Source organism: Xenopus tropicalis, chromosome 9 (genome assembly GCF_000004195.4).
Source record: "Xenopus tropicalis strain Nigerian chromosome 9, UCB_Xtro_10.0, whole genome shotgun sequence".
NCBI classification, from domain to species: domain Eukaryota; kingdom Metazoa; phylum Chordata; class Amphibia; order Anura; family Pipidae; genus Xenopus; species Xenopus tropicalis.
Genome location: NC_030685.2, coordinates 20,622,496 through 20,644,354, shown reverse-complemented (window position 1 = coordinate 20,644,354; position 21,859 = coordinate 20,622,496). Strand labels below are relative to the sequence as shown.

At 41.6% G+C, this 21,859-nt stretch overlaps 1 protein-coding gene across 1 annotated transcript in view; it reads right to left on the bottom strand.

Moving 5' to 3' along the window:
• The window catches only part of crebbp (CREB binding protein), a 45,749-nt gene that overhangs the window by 6,744 nt on the left and 17,146 nt on the right, over positions 1-21,859 (bottom strand). Inside the window, 23 exon segments of the mRNA NM_001353371.1 lie at positions 254-404; positions 965-1,032; positions 1,569-1,646; positions 1,908-1,964; positions 4,111-4,191; positions 4,551-4,639; positions 4,746-4,985; positions 5,154-5,272; positions 5,539-5,722; positions 6,044-6,208; positions 7,716-8,144; positions 8,257-8,436; positions 9,209-9,333; positions 9,828-9,872; positions 9,983-10,175; positions 10,720-10,837; positions 11,144-11,290; positions 11,971-12,070; positions 12,578-12,802; positions 12,978-13,088; positions 13,277-13,526; positions 13,707-13,883; positions 18,514-19,211. Coding sequence (NP_001340300.1) covers positions 254-404; positions 965-1,032; positions 1,569-1,646; positions 1,908-1,964; positions 4,111-4,191; positions 4,551-4,639; positions 4,746-4,985; positions 5,154-5,272; positions 5,539-5,722; positions 6,044-6,208; positions 7,716-8,144; positions 8,257-8,436; positions 9,209-9,333; positions 9,828-9,872; positions 9,983-10,175; positions 10,720-10,837; positions 11,144-11,290; positions 11,971-12,070; positions 12,578-12,802; positions 12,978-13,088; positions 13,277-13,526; positions 13,707-13,883; positions 18,514-19,211 — 4,030 coding nt within the window.

The window sequence follows — 21,859 nt, the reverse complement described above, 5'->3', positions numbered from 1 at the left end:
GGGGCCTGTGTCCACCAGAGCAGGCATGAGGATTTCCCAGCCTGACCACAACAATAGGTTGCAGACTCAACAATGCAGGCTACTCATCTAGAGCTATTCCCAGAGTAAAGCACCGCTGAGTTACTGCAAAGCTTTATGGCCCTGCAAAACTGTAGCAACTCAAACAATTAATTTGTCATTGTACTTTTTGATCTTCACTCCTCTTCCCCTTTAAATAGGTTACTTCACCAACTATTGCTCCCCTGAATCTTACTTGGATTTCATTCCAGGTCTCACTTCCACTATTTTATCCGAACTGGCCACAACCCTTACGGACACTTCTCCTGCCTCTGGATGATTCTGTCTCCGCAAGAACTTATTCACTCGATCTTCTAGGTGATTTCCTAAGCGTGTGGTTTGGAGCCCTGAGGAGGGAGAGAACAAATTTAATTTAAGGCTAGGAAGGCTAATTTAGGATGAAGAACCAAATACTGACTAAAGAGAACCTAAAGAAGTAAAGCAATAAAGGTGAAAGTTTGTTGCAGAGGTCTATGATTTAGTCGACTCGCACCCGACCCTAACCCGCCCCCTCCCAACCCAGACCCAACCCCACTTCCTTCCTCTATTTATAGACCCGGGGCCCCCCGATCCCCAATAACGTCACAAAAGGGCCGGGGGCTTCTGGGTGCACGCCTATAAATAGAGAAGCCTAACAGTATAAGGCTGCGGCTGGGGAGGACGAGCGGAAGAACTCAGCCTGAACCCGCCCACAGCCTGCAGGTGATGCGCCGAGGTCGTCCCGAACCCACCCGACTCGCACATCAGCAGTCTATGAGTTAGTACACCTGGGCAAACTTTGCACCTTTTCCTACATTCCTCCATATGTTCAGGCAATCCTTGAACTTAATGTTAAAACATGGTTTCATGCAGGAGCAGTTACTTGCTGTCAGTCTGTTACGTGCATTTAGAAGTTTAAAGTACTTACTCTTTGCGCAAAATTTGTTTTCTTTCCGTGTCCTCCCTGTTTTTTTCAAGCAGTTATCACAGACAAAGCTAAATCGTGAAATACAGAGTTAAATTCACATTGCAAACAAGAAACCAACAAAAGAAATATACAATGATCTCGAAATAACTACAAGTCTTCAAAGTTTCCCTAGAGCAGAAACTACTGTTGCCCTACTTTATAAACTCTTAGTAATCAATCAGCAATTAGATTTTGCTCAGTCAACCCTATTTCAGCAAGGTTGTTCTGATCTTATCTCAGCAAATGGCCTAGGATTATCCACCAGAAACATCCCTACATAGAAGGGTAGAGTAGAGATAAGGAGAGAGTTTTATGTACAGTTATCTGCAAATGCAACTTTCACATGCATTTTCAAATTGCCCCCGAGAGTCATAACCATAACACTGGGCAAATGCTACTGTTGTGTACAGGGAGCAAACAAGTCCACTTGAGTCAGTCCACTGGTGGAGAAAATATTTTGCTATGAGTTCCTGCACTCATGGATGTATTAACATTCAAATTTTTATATATATATATATATATATATATATATATATATATATATATACCGATGTTCCTGACTTACCCAGAAGGCCAAATAATATCAAAATGCAGGACACAGATCTGATGCATCTTCCTCCCACACTCTTTGCAGTCTACAAAACTGTTAGGAGACACAAACCATTAAGATTGTTAAAATTAATGAACCTGTTGCAGCCAAGATAAAGACTACCTAGTGATTCAACAAACTCTGGAAGAACCTTGACATTGCCAGAATATATGCGAGTATGGCGAGGCTTAACTCAAAGCTATGAACAGGTCTTAACAATACAAAAAACAAGGACCCAAACAGTGCAATGTTATTAACCATGCAAGCATAGGGTACAGCTGCACTAAAGTCCAAAAAACAGGGATTGCTACTTACGGCTCTGGATCAAGCATATCATTTTTCTTTTTCTCAAATTGCTCCTTGGATATTGTCCTAGAGAAAGACAAAATATGAAATAAAATCCTTTTACATGTTGCAACCATTGCAGGGCCAAGGAAATGAAAGCTGCAATGACGTTCCACATGACTGACACAATCACACTGAGGGCCACCTTTAGAGGGGAACAGGTTGGCATCCTGTTGGGGTCCATTATTTCTGATGGGCAGTCTCTATAACATATATACATATAATAATCACACCATTAAAGAAGAAAGCATTTGCCGACATGTTATTTGCCCAAACAGTCCGGAATACAAGTTGCGGTGGTTAACATTCCAGTCCCACGTAGGGTTGGAAGGGTAAGGTAACTCAATGTTAAGCAATGTTAATAAAAAACAATAGGACTCAGAGGGCCAGAAAAGTTATGCCGCAAAGCAACACAGAAGACAAGAATTCTGATATAAACAAATTAAGGTAAACATTATGGACACGGACAGCTACTTGTCACGGCTACTAAAATAGACAATGCTGATCATTTACTGATAATTGTCTCTATGTGTGTTTTAGCAGAGGCAATTCTTAGTATTGTCTATGGCAGGGGATTTTCTGGGGTAAGGGCTCTGGCACACGGGGGAGATTAGTCGCCCGCGATTAACTCCCTGTTCGCGGGCGACTAATCTCCCCGAGTTGCCTACCTCTGCCATCCCGATTTCGCGCAAATCGCCCCGCCGCGTCTGCCATCCCGCCGGCGACTTACATGTTCGCCGGTGGGATGGCAGAGGTAGGCAACTCGGGGAGATTAGTCGCCCGCGAACAGGGAGTTAATCGCGGGCGACTAATCTCCCCCGTGTGCCAGAGCCCTAAAGTAGCCATGACAAGAAGCTGCTACTAAGTAGCTCTGTGTGCCTTCGCCCTTAAATGGTCATGGATGTGTTAAAGTTTTAAATGGAACACACTGATTTTCAAGGACCAATAACTCTATAAAGAGATATTTTTTGGATAAAAGTTTGCATATTATTTCAGCACCTACAACGCATCTCCTGACAACTAATTCTCGGGAGAATCCAGGCTAATTCAATCGTTTGGCCCTGGTGCCAAACGATCGAATTATACCAACGGGTATAGGCAAAGTCGGTCTGGGAACCGCGTTAACGAGCCGATGCGGTCCCCGATCCGACTAAATTTTTAAACCTGCCCGATCGAGATCTGGCCGATTTCAGGCCATATATCGGTTGGGCAGACCCGTCTGTAGTGCCCATACACGGGCCCATTAGCGAAATCGGTCTAAGGGACCAATATCAGCAGCTAGAATCGGCCTGTGTATGGGGACCTTAAGGGACAGTGTTCAAATTGTACACCATCAAAAAAAGAGCTTGGTTCCCAATTGTAGCTTAGCAAGCCAGACTGCCAACTTTCTAAACTGTTACAATTTCTATAAGTTGATACACTGCTCAGCAGCAGCCTCAGTATTGCCCGTGCTTCAGTAAAGTCTGTAACAAAGCAACTTTTTCAAGTTGATACATTTCTCTGCTGCATCAGAGGCAGCAACTACTATTTTAATATTGTGTAACATTTGGGGACCTTAGCAGTAAATCTCGGAGAGCATGCTCAGGAGGAACTGGAGCTGCTCCAACTGCTGTGCAATGTAACTAGGCCAGTCAAAATAAAATAGGGAACTCCGGCTTCCAAACCAAAATTTGTTAAAGAGCCCCACACAACACAAAAACCCCTAATATACCCATCACTGTAATCTGTGCCTTCACAAATTATGAATAAATAGAATTTTTATATGCTGCAATCCAGTTACAAAATAGTTCTTCTCTTTCTGCATCATTTCAAATCCTGGCAGGGGAGGAGGGACTAAAACAATGATGTTAGAAAATGTAACAACTTCTCCACAGCTTACAGACAGCATACAGGAACTACATAACCCACAATTGCACTTTGATGGTACTTTCCTTATTGACATCACGTGTGCAGGGGATTGTGGGATTGGGAGGATGCAGGCTGAAGGCAGGCTGAGGACAGTCACCTACTGTTACATTTTATTTGAGCCTAAAAGCAGTCAGCCAGATCAGCAGGGGAACAGGGGGCGGGGCTTAAAAAATGCAAATGGTTTATACACATTGGAACAGAAATAAGGGTACAAATAGCTTGTATTTATAAGGAGTTGTATGAAGGACGTGGAGTATTTACTTACGTTTGAGGTTGGGAAGGATCATCTCCTAAAGTGACATTCTCCCCCTGGATCTCTGTGAAGCACTTTTCACAGAAGTGGTATCTGCAGCAAGAGAAAAGCAAGTTTAGTTTTTTTCAATTTCAAGAACACACAGTCCAATTTCCAACTATACTGTGACCACTATTTCATCAATTGGTTGCCTATATATGAATATTAAACCCAACACTGGGAAATACACCCCTCCCTCATGTAAGCTCATGGTGAAGACAACTGGACTAAATGACCGAAGAAATGTCTGTTCCTGTAGTAGCATGTATGACTAATAGCAGACAGCAAGTAGGACTATAAGCAGAAGGCACAATGGACCCGACTTGTTTGCAGGCACTCCATAGCAAGTAAAACTGAGGAACCTGACGTTCTAATCCTGCAAATAAACTGTTACGATGGCAGCACATGCTCACCTATTCTGATAGCTGAAGTAGGCAGCATCGCGTGGAATGGTACACAGCTGCTTCCCATAGCAGCATAGAGTTTGAGGAGAGAACTCAAACTGCAAAACAGAAGACAAAACTGATTAACCTTACACAATTCTCCCTCGACAAAATCACCTGGATAATTTTTAATGATATATTATAAAAATGTAACTTGTCCCATACCTTGCGCCCACAGCAATAGCCAAGAGACTGCATGACGGGATCAATCTCCTGTTCAAAGACTTCAGCAAGCTTAGTGCAGTATTTGTAGACCCGGGAGGTCTTTCTGTTGTACAGCCAGGCATTATTAAACATTAGCCAGACATCATCCACATACTGCCATGGCTCCTGGTACTGTCCAGTGTCCAGCTTTCGTTTAATGGTGGACAAGTCCATAGGGTTTTTCACAATGTCAAAGTAATCCTACAGCAACGATGGAAGAGATGGTCAGAAATACAGAAAAGGCTTTTAGGAAAGCAGAAAGCATGAGAGTGAAGTAATCTAACCAGACAGGGAATAAAACAAGAGAGGAGACACTAGGTACTAGGACAGGAAAAAGGAAACATAAGTACAAATAAATGTGACACTTACTGGGATTCCCAGCAGTTGAGGATCAACAGGCTGGCGAAAGGGTAAGGATTCTGGATCCTGTCGATATAAGGCTTCAAGTGTGGGCATCAGAGCTTGCCGCAGTTCTTCAGGTTTAAAAACTGAAATGAATAAAACCATGGTTTATGTTTACAGAGGCTGCTACCACAATATATACACACATATTGTGTGCAAATGTAACTGTGTTTATAAAGCTTTTATACATAAAATAAGCTGTTGCACATTTACATAGCTATCAAGTAAAAAAAGAGATAAATCTTTAAGTTCAAATAGGCTCTATAAGCAGATCCAGAGATTGCCTGATGGATAAGTAATTCTATTTATTAATATACCACAATGCTATAAAAGACAGGCTAGAGTTACATACTCTTCTTCCGTGGCTGAGAAGGTGAAGTGGACTGAAGGGAACTGTTGGTGCCACCATTTTCTTCCTCCTCTTTGTTCTCCGTTTTTATTTCAGTTTTCTTCTCCTCCACCTCCATTGGCTCTGATTTGATCTCAGTGCTCTCGCACACAGGCTCCTTCACCTGAGAGGATGCATCTGGTTCCACCTGCAAAGAAGTTGGGGGCAAAAAATGTAACTCCAGGTTATAAATGGCTTCTATCCACTGCATATTTAATGTTTTAGGATGAAAACTCATGGAGCTACTTAGTAGCAACTACTTGTCTTGGCTACTAAATGCCAGAAAATACCCTGCCATAGAGAATACTGAGAAATGCCTCTGCTAAAACACACGTTCACAAGACAATTATCAGTAAATGATCAGCATTGTCTATTTTTGTAACAGTGACAAGTAGCTGCTACTAGTAGCTCTGTGTGTCTTCACCCTTTTGTTGTTTCAAACACTCCAGCTGGTCAAACAAATCATTACCTCTGTTTTGGGCTCTACTTGGTTTTCACACGCCTCTGGTTCATCCGTTTTGCCTTCTACCTTCACTTCCGTCATAGAATGATCAGGCGCAGGCTGGTTGTCAGTGCTGGCAACGGAAGCTGGGGTCCGTACATGATTATCTACACTTGCTGCTGCCTGTGATAGCTAGGGGTGGGGAGAAAACAATATAAAACAAAATATTAAAACGTTATTACTAATTAGGCAAGCGGGACCTTGTGGTCCTCAGACTTTTTAGGCCAAGGTACTCCCCCAAGGCTTACTGAAATGAATTTTGTTTATATGGTAGTGTATTAAAACTGCATAAAAACAATGTAAATCTTTGTACCTTAACAGTCTAACTTTCATGAAAAACATGCTATACATTCAATTGTGATAGTAGTCATAGTGTATAAAAATTATTTTTCTTCAGCTGCAGTGATAAGGATAAAATATACCTAAACCAAAGAAGGAAAATCCCAGCCCCTCCCTACTCATATCCTGGAGGTATCAAACTATTTAGCTTCAGTTTCTGTATGAAAAGCACAGTAGGAAGAGAAAGTGAAATGAAAAGCAAAGCAAACTAAGTCCAAAAATTGCAATGCAGCATGAGGATTAGATGGTCAGCCGTAGTTTGCTACACAATGGCAAGCATTTATATTTATATACTGGATTTATTCCAGGCAGCATGAACATATTATAGGGGGAAAAGCCTTAGTTTTGGACTGATAAACAGCTCCCCCTGTACCGCATTTACACTGTTCTTTGTGCAGAAAATTCTTAGAAAAGTTAGAAATAGTTTTCACAGTTATTTGTGCTACAAGTACAATGAAACCAGGTCATGCTGGCTATAAACAAGCAGCTAGAGTAGTGCACTGGGTCTGGTACCTGCAGAACACCCATAAAGTAGTCGGCTTTCAATTCAAAAAGCCTTGAGTCCCTGGCCACCCTGATCAGGTACACTAGTAAGGCCAGATTCAATCATTTTTTACCTGGTTGACTCGCCTCACGAAGTAACCATCACTGATGGTTGAGTGAGGTCACTTGTGGGGAAACCTGCCCAGCCGGGGACAGAATGTCAAGCTAACCCTAAAAATCCCTAGCAGATTTTGTTATTCCTTTTTTTTTTTTTTCAGTAGCAGATCCAAAGGCTGATGCCACATAGGGCCGATTCTTGGCCAGAGGTAAAACGCAGGCAGAGAATCAGCCCTACACAGGTATCAACTGCCTTTCTTTGCCTCCATCCAGAATCTCTGCCAATATCTGCAGTGTGTCTCTACTCAGGCTGACACAATGGCACATCTATTAGAATTTTGGGGTGCAAGGGATAAGCAAGCCATGTGGCATTAGCAGAATTCTCAAGAATTACACTAGGGCTTTGGATAAGGGAGTTCAGGAGTTAAGGGAGGTCCCATTTAATAGCTAGAAGTAATGTCTTTCTATATTAAGGTAGGATTTCCCTTAACTTTTCTCAAACACTGTCTCCTTCCACTAGCCAGTCCTTTAAAGGCATGCGACTTCAAGGCTTTGATTTTGGATGGGCTGAGCACTGAAGATTCGTGCACAAGGTACTGCCATATTATTGCAAAAGAACACCATGAAACCAATATAGGATATTGTTAGTGGCTGGCTAGTGTTATGTAGAATACGCATGAATTAAAAGTGGAATACTTACCGGAGTGCCAGGAGCTGGTGCATGCACAGACGTAGGTTGCAGCTGGGCAGGTTGCGGCGTGGGTACAGATTGAATGGGCACAGGTGTTGGCGGCTGTGGAGTGAGCTGAGCTTGGGCTGCCGCTTGCACTGTTGGGGTGCTTTGTGACTGCATAGAATTAGGGACGGAGCCAGGAGTTGGAGCAGGTGTCTGCCCAGGAGTAGGCAGCGGAGTGGATGGCTGAGCAGGTGCAGTGGGCTTGGGAGGGGTCAAGCCAGTGGGAGCTTGATGCTGTACTGAAGGCATGACAGCAGCAGAAGCAGTAACAGAAGGTGGGGTTTGATGAAGGGGTGACTGGGAGAGAGCTGGTCGTGGAAGCTGACTCGTCTGTGGGCCCAACATGTTCAAGGAGTTACTGATAGGCAAAGATGCAGTTGGTGCTTGTCCCTGCTGTTAAAGATCATAGGGAAAAAAGGGGGAACATCAGAACCAAAGCACAGAATTTTCATGACCAAGACAAGGCACACCCACCTGTATTTAAAAATGAAAATGTATCAATTACCTGAGAAACTGCAGCTGCTGCTCCAGTCTGCCCCAATCCCACTGATATAGTGCCGGTGCTGGCTGGAAACTGATTCTGTTGCAAGAACTGGTTCTGTGTTTGCGTCGGGCCCATCAAACTGCCTGCATGCGCACCTATTATAGATTGCGGCTGGGACATTCGGGATGGAGACATCGCCATCTACACAAACACACGCACACCATTAAATCCATATTGAGTAACCAAACAGAATAAGCAATTAAAGTGACAAAGTTTAATCAACTGATTATTAGATAAGGAGAACAGGGGAAAGTTGCTTAGAATTCCATTTTCTTTCATTACGGAGATTTTGAGCCCAGTCAGATTGGTAGGAATAAGCACGGCTGAGCTGGGGAAAGCTTAGAAGCAACACAGTGCTGTGTAATTATCATTACTGACATGTTACTAACAGTAATAGGAAAGCATCGGTATCACTTCAGTTTCTTCACCCATACACTTATGCGCACACATAAATATTTATATGGTAACACACAATTCTATTAATTACTGAAGGGATTTAGACATTTCCCCTGATCCTAAATAAAGCCAAGGAGCAAATAAAGGCAATTTATAGATAAATTATAACTAGTGGTATGAATTCTTTTGACTATAATTTATAGGGGATCCTCTACGAAGACTAGCCTGGATTCAATAACAATAATAACCCTGACTGAGTTTTCCAATAACCATTAGCAGTTAGAGAAAAAATTAAAGGAATTGGGAAAATCACCACCAGCCCCATCAAAATATCACTACTGCTTAGACGACAATGGGAGTAGCACTCCGTGTATGCCATCACTGTGGTATATTTTAGACTCTCAAGAGAGTCTACTCCTTATTTTGCCTCTTAACTTAAACAGGTTCCCAATTTTTGTATCTCTCAGAACCGCTAGTAATATTTGTCTATTTAATCTTATAAGTGGGCAATACTTACAGCTGGCACCGATCCCATGTTGTTCATCTGTGTAGGGTGGTTGAGCGGAGATGCTGCACGGGGGCCCATAGGAGCTGTGGGCATCTGAACATTCCCAATAGGCATACTACTGAACTGGTTCATCCCTAGGGACGCACATCAAACAGAAAATATGCAGTATTTAACTTTTACTCATTTAAAAAATCTTGAGGACACATTAAAGGGGTAGTTCACCTTAAAATGAACTAACACGGCGTTCACAGCAAAATTCTAAGATTATTTTTTATTTTTAAATTATATAGCATTCTGCTGAAACACCCTCTAGTTTGGAATTTCAGCCACTACTCAAGTGCCAGTGTCCCATTTAAGCAAGCAACTAGGAAGTAGTTTGAATGACAGACTGGAAAACGTATGAAGAGAGCCTAGATAGAAACCTAGTAACAACAAGTAACATTATTATTGCAACCTTCAGTTGCCAAAGAAAAAAAGGAAGAACAGGAAGGCAAATAATAAACTCAATTAAATGGTTGCTGAGAATAGCATGCTATATATTAACGTAAAGGTGAAATGCCCCTTTAAATGAATGAGTTAGGCAACAACAACAACGATTAAACTAGCTAGAGAAATATCAAGCATTTACCTGAAGCTACCTGCATGCGGTTCATAGACATGGAAATAGGGCCATCTGTACAAGAAAATAAAAAGGAGGGGGAAACATATATGGCATGAATAATGTGTATCGATGGAAACTCCCTCAGTAAGTAGCCCAAATATTATTTCAGTATTTGCACTCACTGGTTGGCCGCACAGGCTGTGTCTGTCCCAGCGCAGCTGCTGTCTGTGTAAGGGTCGGAGGTTGTGTTCCGGGGGCTTGTAAGGGTGGCTGATTGCTCATAATGCCTTGTTTCTGCAAACGTGACCTTCGCTTCTCTTCAAGCTCTTTCTGAATTTTATATATTTTTTCGGCCAGCAAATGATAATACTCGTCCTGTGGAGTAAAAGAAAAACATTGCTCAGTACTTAAGAGCTGGGATTATTATTGCACTCAGCTAAAGCCTGAAACTCAGCCCACCAAGTATATAAGCTATAAAAAACACATCATTATTTTTTTAGACTATACATACTCACTGTTAACAGCAATGTCCATGATATTTGCTACATGGATTTTAAATGACACATACATTCCCCCTAATGCAAGGTTTGCTTCTTTAGAAAAGGAAGAAAACAGACTCCACAACAGCTGATGCACTGAAGGTTGCCTATATTTGTTTGTTCAATTGCCTGGGTACTTTGACTGGAATGAATGAGATAAAATTAAGGACCAGACGTCCTTTAATTCAAATGACACAACAGGAGGGCTATGGGAGCTGATAAGGATGGTTCAGACCAACTGACTTAACTACAGCTTAGGCAATTCTTATATCAGTACCACCATAAAAATGCGTATTTAACAGTCTGTCAGCTACTAAGAAGCAATGGGTGAATATTTTAGCACCATCATCAAAGATTAAGTAAAAAGACCGTATAATTACCCTGCTGTTGGCCGACTCGTACATGTCCCCTTCAACTTTTCTTGCATAAGCCACTAAATTTTCCATGCGCCGATCCTTCAGGGCTGCAGGGTCTGGAGTGGGGAAGATCGCCTGAACTCTGTAAGAAGGATGACATACATTAGTTGCATGTTGGATGGAAGTAAACTCTGACACGTAGCAAAAACCCTATTTCAGAAGCAAATGTTATAACAGTGTATCCTACATTACTGGCTTGAATGTAAGGTGTGATAACAGATCGGCTCAATTTGATACTATAACAAGTGATGCTTGAAAGTATTGGTCAACACAGACAACAATCCTGTACAAATAACCTCAGTGTTATGCATGTGTGTGCCACAGTGGTGATAAAGGACGGATGAAAAAAATAAATATTCCCTAGAACCTACCTCCAAATGATACTTACAGTTTATGTACAAGGTGATTCCGGAGATCCTGTGTTACATGTTCATGCCATGCTTTTCTCACTCCTGTAGTTGAAGGGGGTGCTGCTGTAGGCATAGTGCCCAGGTTGCCAACTGTACTTTGGCTGTTCCCGTCATTTAGTAATGAGCTAAAGTGGTAAGAAACACCACAAAGATCAGCAACCACAAATATCTACACAAAGGATATACATATCTGTAGATTTTCTACTGATCAGCAAACTCTGTTATAAGCTAATAGGTCAAATAAAATAAACATGATCGAGAAAGACATCTAGAAAAGGCCAAGTAACAACAAAGTGAATTCTGAATTCTTATATTGTACAGCCTTTTATTTATCGCTTGCCTAAACAAAGTATTGACCAGTCTATTGTGGTCAACAAGCCTTATGGGTAAGGCCCCACAAAGCGGATTGTCAGTGGACCTGCCATGTAAGGACTGCACCAATGTTTTGATTTGTATAAGGATATGATCACTGGCACAGGGGGCCAAATGTTCAGATCAGCCTGAAATGGCACCCCACATCACCCATTTTCACTCCAGTCCTTTGCTAACAACATTTTCTGCTATACAATCCCATTATGGTACACTGCTATTTTATGTACTAGAGTCTGCATTACCTCTGGCCCAAATGAGGCTTTGTGCTTACACACAGACAAACCACAGGCATGCACTTCTTCCTGCTACAAACAGAATTCTGCCAAATGAGTTAATTCATTTTGCTCATAAACCCCACGGACCCTGGAGAAGAGGGGCATTTCTTTGAACATTACAAACACTAGTGTCCAATAAACTATATACTCTATCTTACTTGGAGCTTGCCAAGGCTGTGGGCAGAGAGGCTTCAGAGATCAGATTTGTTTGCTGTTCAACAGCCATTCCTCCTGCCGTAAGACTTATCTGGTTACCACCTGTAGATCAGGAAAGACCAAATATTGTGCATTATAACATTATATTAATTGTATAAAATTCTCTTGTACCATATTTTAAAATTTGAGCAAACATTTACATCAAAGGACATCATCACAACTGGCAAGGTGGCCATGTTTATGTACAACACAAAAGACATAGGGAAAAACATTTTCTAAATATAGGAATGGAAGAGAAACATATCTTGGATACTAAGAGGGTCAGATATGCCCCCTATAGAATATGTTATTGATACTGCAAGGTTAACATCTCCATTGGTCCTTCTTAAAATATCTTCATATATTGTTTTAAAAAAGGTTCTGTAATATTTTATTGATTAAACCAAAAAAGGAAAGAAGTTTAACACATGATTATGGGATCACTGGGAGCAACATGCTGCTTATGAGCCACTGGCTGGGGATCGCTGCTCTACATCATAATAAAAGTTAACTCAAATGTGAAGATATAGGTTTTACAATAAAAATTCCCAAAACAGATTTACAACTTACCTAGTGAATTCATATTACGAATCTGCTGATGAACCTGAGTCTGCGCTGGCTGCTGCCCGGTGCTTTGAGCCTGATTCCCATAGGGAAGTCCAAGAGCAGCATATGCTCTCTGCATGGAGCTGGGATCTATAGGATTGGGGCTGCTTAATGAAGGAGCCGACTGCTGGCCCGCTCCAGCTGTCCCAATGGGGTTTTGCACTCCACTTGATAAAGAAACTGGGAGATCTGTGGAGAGATAAACAGTACTCAGCTACATGAACTATTCTAACATGTTGTTTAAAACATTATTAAGCAAAGCAGGGGTCTTGAGGATTGTATGTTAATGATATTCTTTGCAGACATGAAAAAGGAAAACCCGTTAATATATATCAGGAAACCTGAAATGAAACTGTATACTCACTCTGGTTTCGCTTATCACTGGCATTCTTTAATGGCAGGCACACAGGACAGTCATGCCGCGTACAGTTTTTCCAGTGAGAGATGATTTGTCTTGAGGAAGCACAGTGGGCAACTGATGTTTAGAGAGAGGAGGAGAATACATTAAACCCTGTACATACACAAGTCCATTTTGATGGAGTTAAGAATGCAGGCTACTTTTTCGCTGTATAAGGAAACACATCTCTCACACATTCACACCCAAGGACTTAGGTCCTATTGGTGACTACATCTCTAGCAACACTCAAAGCTAAGAGTTCTTACCTTGGCAGGCCTTCCCGGCCTGGCAATGGGTCATGTGGTTAAGAACGTTCTTCATGGTGCGACAATGAGGCAGGGAGCAGTCCCTCATTTCGCCATTATTCTGCTCTCGCCGCTGACACTTGTGTGCATGAAGCAGTAGGACAAGTTGTTGCTGTATAAGCTTGCGCTTCTCTGGGTCAGCTGTTGGGCCAGTTCCCATGGACGGCGTTGTGCCAATACCAACTTGCTGCACCTGAGCCTGCAAAGGAGACTGGGCATAAGAAAGCCTTTGTTATAAGAAGGGTTTGGAGCAAAGATCTCTGGCATGCATGACTTCAATAAGCAAACCAATAAGATAAACTGAGGCCTTAACGGTATAAACAGTGTGTTCGAACACCTAAATACTGTGTTAAGCACTAGCAAGTACCTAAGAGACCGACATGACACTTACCATATTGGGTACATTAGCAACAGGGGTATTTTTGATGTCAGAGGGGAAAGGAGGAAGGCTGTTTGCCATGGCAGGCTTTGCAGGCAGCTGAGGGCTGACCCCCTGGGCTCGGATTTGCTGACCTGTAGCTTGGTTAAATGTCTGCCCAAAAGGACTAGTGTTGCCTGGAAGTCCCATCTATAAAACAAACACATACACAACTTGTTAGACACACTGCACAATTAGCAGAGGCTAGAAAAGTCATTCTCTCAAGAAATCCTGTACAATCCTGTATCTCTCAGGAAATCCATCCAAATTTAAACTATATACTAGTTTTAAAGGGGGGCCCTATTGATTATTTTAAATCAAAGAACTGGAAGAAGACATTTACCTCTAACTATAAGTCCACTAAAATACATGTATTTGCCCATAAAAGAAAAAATTAATAAGAAAATACATGCCTTAGGTTATATATTTTAGAGATGGGCAATATCTACTAATTCCAAAAACACTAGTTAAAAAACAGGCTCACAATGACATTTTCCATCAAATTCAGTGAAGACCTAAAGAAAAAGACTGGCGTATGGAGATCTAAATTACAGAAAGTCCCCTTATCTAGAAAACCCCCAGGTATTGAGCATTCAGGATAACAGGTCCCTTACCTGTAATAGGGAGATGTAAAAACAAGGTGTGTTTAGAGAATTAAAGAGGGCCACAATAAATTACTTAAAATTTGGGAAAACATAAAATGTGTTAAGAAAAGTAACATTCACAGAGGGGCAAACACGTGTTTTTAAGGAAAATGGGATACATGTCAGAAGACATCTGAAAAATGCTATAAAATCTCTGGGGAATGTCCCAATTGAATTAAAATAGGAGGCAACTGCAAAAAAAAAATTATAAAAAAAAGTGGGAAAACAAAATCAAGGGGTGACTGTAAATAAGAAAAGGGACAGTTACTGTAAGTGTAACTTCTTGCAGGTAAACAGTCAGCCATAGCCCATTAGCCAGCATAACATATACCCGTGCCTGTTGTAAATAAGGTAGAATGAGCAGGTAGTAGATCTAAGTGAGAGCTGTAAGTTGGGAGGCAGAAAGGGTGGCAGCCTTCAGGTCACATCACTTTTAGTTTTGAATAATGATCAGTATATGTGATGTGAGCCATGCCTGAGGTTATCAGGTTTCAAAGGTGATTAAATCCATACCCGGGTCCTCTTAGTGTTCTGCGGCTGCATTCATTCATATCATTTACAATACAAGCAGTATATACAGTGTACCAAGTGCTCATCTCTAATACTAAATCCAGTATGGAGACGCTCTAAGTAATACAAATAGCCTGTACCCCCCTAGGGCTACTTGTAACAGTCATATATGCGCAATAGGACAGTGGCTCCAAAACCACTTGGAATAATAGCACAGTGCCCCTCGGTGTATAACAATTTGCTCTCTAGGATATTCTTGTTCTTTGAAATGTGCACCCATTGGCAGCAAACCATGGGGCACTACACTTGTACTAATGAACAAATGGTTGCACCAGAATATTAGGGAAATTACTTCACAAGATCTTAATCTGATGCAGGCACATGTTAAAGGAACAGTAACACCAAAAAATGAAAGTGTATAAAAGTAACTAAAATATAATGTGCTCCTGCACTGGTAAAAGTTGTGTGTTTACTTCAGAAAGTCTACTATAATTTATATAAATAAGCTGCTATGTAGCCATGGAGGCAGCCATTCAAGGGAGAAAAGGCACAGGCAAATAGCAGATTACAGATAAAACACTATTGTATTCTACAGAACTTATTTGTTATCTGCTATGTAACCTGTGCCTTTTCTCCTTTTTTCCAGCTTGAATGGCTGCCCCCGTGGCTACACAGCAGCTTATTATATAAATTATAGTAGTGTTACTGTAGCAAACACACCAGTTTTACCAGTGCAGGGCAACAGTGCATTATATTTTTATTACTTTAAAGCTCTTTCATTTTTTGGTGTTACTGTTCCTTTAATGCTGCAGAAACCGTATACTCATCACTTTGAATACAATTCCAATTATTAGCAATGCTCGCTGCCAATCTGACCAGCTTCAACTGTCCATGTTCCTGGTTGGCTATCTCCAACATCAGCCACCAACCCCACTGTGCTACTCTGGGGCACAAATGATATATACGTGGGTTTTCTTATCTTTTAAATAGATTGCATTTCAGTACAAACCAATCCACTATACTATTCTGGTTCACCAAATCTGCAGTCAATTTGGAATCTGTTTGGAATGTGGCTAAATCCCAGCTTGTTCCTTAACAATAATTGCTTTTCAGCCAAACAAAAGCCTTGGCCTTATAACTTATAATGTGCTAGGTAACAAAGACACACTGATCTTGTGTCCACATTTCCATGTGCAGAATGAAGTTTGGATTAACGTCAGTATGTGGCCAATCAGGTGCATCACTCCACGGAGCTCAATACATTCACAACTCTTGCCTGCTCTAAAGTAATTGGGGGCTATGGCTACACTAAATCCATAGTTATTGCATTTGGCAAGATCCTAACTTGCATATGCAAATGTCACAAAAATCAACAAAACATTTAAAAGTTTGTCAAAGTAAGTTGTTCAGAACTCGATATTAATGGAGAACTAGAGAGCTCTTCTCAACAAGTAAATTATATGTTTTGGGCTTCTGTACCAAACATAGAGCTTTAGCAATAAAGACCTGTGCCTCCAAAGATGCCGCCAGTAACCTTTCTGCTAATGCTTGATGATATCCCACGACCCTAAGCTCAGCTTTTCATCAGCAGCCCAGAGCACACTGAGCATGTGCAGTGCCACTGACTAGCTAGATTTAAGATGGCACAATGTTAAAATGCATAGAACATTAGTGTTATTTGTAAATGTAGCACACATTTTTTAGCATTTGGCCAATGCTCTAGTTATTAATTGGGGCTGTGAAATTAAATTTTTAATTATCTATACCTGCTTTAGATGATCTGCCTGTAAAAGCATCTTGCTACTTAAGATAGCTGGACCTTCAGCCATAGCAGGTAGCCGGAGCCATGACAGTGGAGCTTGAGGCATAGCACATAACTACATAAACTAATGGGAGTTTGCTAATGTGCACATGCAAATTCCAGTCACACAATCAGGTATCTCAAGTCATACACTATCAGTGTGCATAACAAACTGGTTGCATTCATAGCAATATTTTTTTTAACACCCACAAAAACTTCTGGCACACAAGCATGCAGATTTGCAACAGGAAGCTGCATTTTTGTCTGTTGAGTTAACCTTTACACCTTTTGTTTTCAACCAATAATACATGAAAACCATCTTGAAATATTTTCACACTTAAAAGTCTTATCCAGCATTCTCACCATTTTTGGATGTGTGTGTCTTAAAAATGGATTCTACCATTCACACTGGGGGGTGTACATGTAACAGCTTTGCACACTACTCAGGCATGATTTTGGGGCCATTCTTCTATGGATGTTTGCTGGTGCACACAATTAGTGTTAACAGATGCACACTTGCATTAAGATCAGGACCTTTAGTGGCCCATTGTAAGACATTGATCTTTTTGTTCTTGAGTCACACCACTGTTACTTGGCCTTGTGTTTGGGATAATTGTTCTGCTGAAAAATGAACTTCGCTAAAGCTTCCGTTTTTGTTTAAGCAGACAAACAGGTTCTACTGCAGTTTTTCTAAGTATTTTGCAGATCTCATCTCTAACAAGATTCTCAGTCTTTTATGTATTATAATGAAGAACGGATGGGGCAAAAAAAAAAAAAAAAAACCTGGTTCAGGCTGCTTAAAAAAATGTTGGGTAAATGTTCACCTTTAAGCAAAAACATGATGCTAAACACAAGGCAAATGTAGTACTGAAAAGCACAAAACAGGTGAATGTCATACAATGGTCCAGTCAAGATTGTCAACTGGTTAGATAAACTGTAAGCTTTGGGCCAACCTAACATTGTCAGCAAAGCTGGCCATATACGGGCTAATAACAGCTGCTCAATTTGGACCCTCCAGACTGAATTAGGCATCTTACTGTTCCCAGCATAGGTCTCTTCAACCAACCTGCCAGATATCTATTGGACACACTTAAAAATCCTATTGGACAAGGGCTGCATTGCCATATCAATGTGGTCCTCTGCTGACTGTTCTGCATCGACTGGAGTTAAATCAGAAACAAACTATCAAGCACAACAATTTCCTAACCATGCTAAGAAATCATTTTTTCATTGATGAAGGTTTCTATTGATATAAATGCAGCCGATTTTGATTTATATCAGTAGTTATTAAAGAAATGCAGGCAGCACCCACTCATATCTAAAAGTAAATATGCAGAGAAGCTTTCAATGCACACAGCATGCTACTACAATTAATGGTATAATAATCTAATATTTACTCCTGATAAGGTCATATTTTTTCTTTATCGATATTTCTCTTTACTCTCACAAAACTCAAATATCAATATCATAAAGGAACAGGACCAATAAGGGGATTACGGGACTCCCAAAGAGTGATAAGTCCCTCACAACAAGCATGCTCCAACTAGGAGAATCACAAACAGCTGCAACTAAATAACACAAAAGAGAGAGAGCAGAACAGCTAAATATCCCTACCAGACTTCCATTTCTCTTGAATGGCATGCACCATGGGGCAGCCAGCACCCACAAATATCATTATATACGTTCATCTTTATGTGCAGATTTAAAGTGCTGGCCAACCCACGGCAGGTCTTGTTTCAGTAAATGAGAAAAAAATATGAAACGAGCAGTGTTGTCTTCACCACTGGCTCAAGTAGTGGCATTCAAACGGTAACAGGTTACTTACCTTAGTCATGGCTCCAGTCTGGGCAGTTGTCATTCCTGCATGTGTTGGCATAGTTGTTGCTCCTTGTGTTAATGTTTCTGCCAGGACACTTCCTGGATTAGTTTGCATGGCAGGTGAGTTGTACTGAAGAGCAGCCCCTCGACCTCTGTTTCCAACGCCTAAAGACCCATTAAGGACCTGTCCCTGTGCTGGCTGGGCCTGGCTCATTAGTGTGTGCCCAGAGTTACTATTTAGCAGTGCCTGATGCCCTTGATTAAAGTTTGAGTTCATGCAGATTCCTGTAGGTGCCTGTGGAGCGGCCGGACTGCCCGCCACCATACTGACTTGCTTTTGTGCTTGAGAGGCAGGAACCGAAGGACCAGGTGTACCAGTTGTTGTCTTGGTAAGTCCCGAGGGTGGAGTAACAGATAGGCCCTGATTGAGTGGGCTCTTGTTGAGACTGCTAAGATTTCCAAGTCCAGGGCTATTTTGCTGCCCCTGAGATCCCATTCCCTGTTGCACTGGACTGCCAGAACCTCCTCTGCCCATAGCTGTTCCAAGCCCTGCATTTCCACCACGTAGGAGATCGGACAGTTGCTTATTTTGGGAAGCTGCATCTTGCCCCAGGTTTCCGCCAGTACCCAAAATGCTTAGTTCTCCTCCATTGGGAATTAGCTCATCAGGAAGATCATTTTCCAAGTCAAAGAAGGATACAAAGTCTGTAAGGAAAAAAAAAAAAGCCTTAGACCTAATCAGGCAATAAAAGGTGATTCCAGTCCCAAACCAGGAAGTACTAACCCAGCTATCTGATAGATGCTAAGCAACAGGCTTGTTACAGAAATCTGCTAATGCCATATCTACTTTCACTTTTCTTTTCTACTTTTGTACTTTCTTCCAGTTCTCATTATACTTTCCAATCTTCTCTATCACACTTTTTTTTCACCATTTTTATGGTTCCTTGCCAAACAAATAAAGCATTGATATACAAATAGTCTCTCTGTATGTTAGAAGAGTATATATACACATAATACCTTCATTCTGTAAACCTTGTTTAAGCAACTGCATGACCCCTGTTATGTAAATCAATTGATAAAGTGCTGTGTAACTTGCTTGAGCTATACAAACAAACAATGACTGTGATTTCTTACATCATATATGTCAAACACAAGGCCCGGGGGCCAAATCCGGCCCACCTGGCTGTTTTACGTGGCCCTTGGTGAGTGTCTGACCATCCAGCCAGATCAATTTCCATTTTCCTCACATAGTAACTAAGACAAGGGGTATATTTATCATGCTGTGTAAAAAGTGGAGTGAAGCATTACCAGTAATGTTGCCCAAGGCATCTAATCAGTAATCAGATTTCAACAGTAGCAAAGCATCTATTGGCTGCTATGAGCAACATCACCAGTAATGTCTTACTCCACTTTTTACACATTGTGATATATATACCCCTTAGTATCTTACTAAGTATATTAATAAAAAATTTGGCCCGTGACTTAGCCTGTGTTTTAGATTTCGGCCCCCTTATGTGATTGAGTTTGACACCCCTGTCTTACATGATAGGTAGATAGATACATATACATACCATCAATGCAAACCATATGTGCCCACCCTACATTTCACACTATCAATAATAATGAGTGCTCAATGACAATGTACAAACGTGCTAGAGGGGAGGAAAGAGTAGGGGGATCACAGGCTGAGCCAATGGAAAAATGCTGGAGGAAGCAGTATCAATCACACTGGGCTGCACATACTCGTTGCTGAGCAGGTAGGGGGATTCCAAGTCCCATAATGCTTCGCTTCCAAGCGAAACAAGGTTTTGGAGGGGTGCAAAGGCTTTGGCAGGCAACTGACAGGGCTTATGTCAAATAGGGCTGTATGTTTACCATGTCCCAAGACATTCTTACAGCTTGGCTCTCAAAGCACACCTAGCAGTTTGCCAAGGGCTGGACTGATCAGTCCCTTGTACAGCAACCGACGAATGCAATTTGAAGAAAAGCCTGCTTCTGTCAGCATGAGCTGTCAATAAAGGCTGTTTAGGGAAAGGTACATGCTCAGATTTCATTGCGGGGGGATGGGAAATGGAGGCAAGCAACAGGCTGCAACTGAGGATTTGTTAAAAATGACTCGGTGTCCAGCATGGCATGCTTGCTAGCAAGGGCTGCCTGTGTAACCTCTTATGAAATATTAAATAAAGCTATGGCATACAGCTATGGCATCCTTTAGCTGCAAACCCTTTATCCAGAAAACTCTGAATTACGGGGTAACCACCTATCACAGACTCCCATTTTAAGCAAGTAATTCAAATCTCTAAAAAAAAAACCAAAAAAAAAAAAAACCAGTTCCTTGTATTGATTCCAACTAAGATATCATGAATCCATATTAGAGCCAAAATAATCCTATTGGCGTTATTTAAATGATTTTTTTTTAGCAGGCTTAAGGTATGGAGATCCAAATTGAGGAAAGACCCCTTATCTGGAATACCCCAGGTCCTAAGCATTCTGCATAACAGGTCCCATACTTGCAATAACATACGTGAGCTGAGCCCTTATCGCTAGTAAGGCCAATGCAACATCACAGCGCTAGGAGAGCAGCATCTTGCAATGGGCAAACACTGCGCATAGGCAAGTAGTAGTAGTAAAAGTACTAAATAACGTCTCCATGAGCTACGTGTGCTTAGCCTAGGGCTTGCTCAGAACCCTTAGTCCCTAACATTCCTACCCAGACTGCTGCACCTCTCTCCCACTGACATTCACAGGCAGCGCTAAGGGTTAAGAAACGAAAGCTTAGAAAGTCGGTAGCATATTTACTTATTTCCGCATTCCGAAACACTCCCCGGCCAGCATAAGGAGCTGCGGATGGGACAAGCGCTGCACTGGGGACGTGACAATGTGAAATAATGCGACTATATTCAGCTTTAAAGGCCAAGAGGTTCAGGAAAGATTGCTTTAGAGAAGGAAAGGAGTTGAATCAGAGACATTTGCCTATGCTCCACTGGCTCGTACACATAGTGTTGCCCCCAGCTTGCATGTGAAGGGGTATTTGGCCACAGGCACCTATGCCCATCCTTAAAACACAGGTACTGGGGGATGAACTAGAAACAAGTTTTGCAAAAAAAATAATCTCCCATATCTGTGGCCTTGCAATAAGCAAGGTAACCTTTGCACAGATATTGTCTTTTGAATTAGTGCCCTGTGGGCAGATGTAGGTGCCAGCACTGTCAGAGTGGAACCACACATGGAAGCCATACTCCATTCCTACAGCTTATTTTACTACTTTCTGCATCTGTCTGCACTACTGCAGTCACTCACTTGCGCCACTCTAAAGCTAGGCTCCACCCACATTTTTAACTGAATGAGTCAGA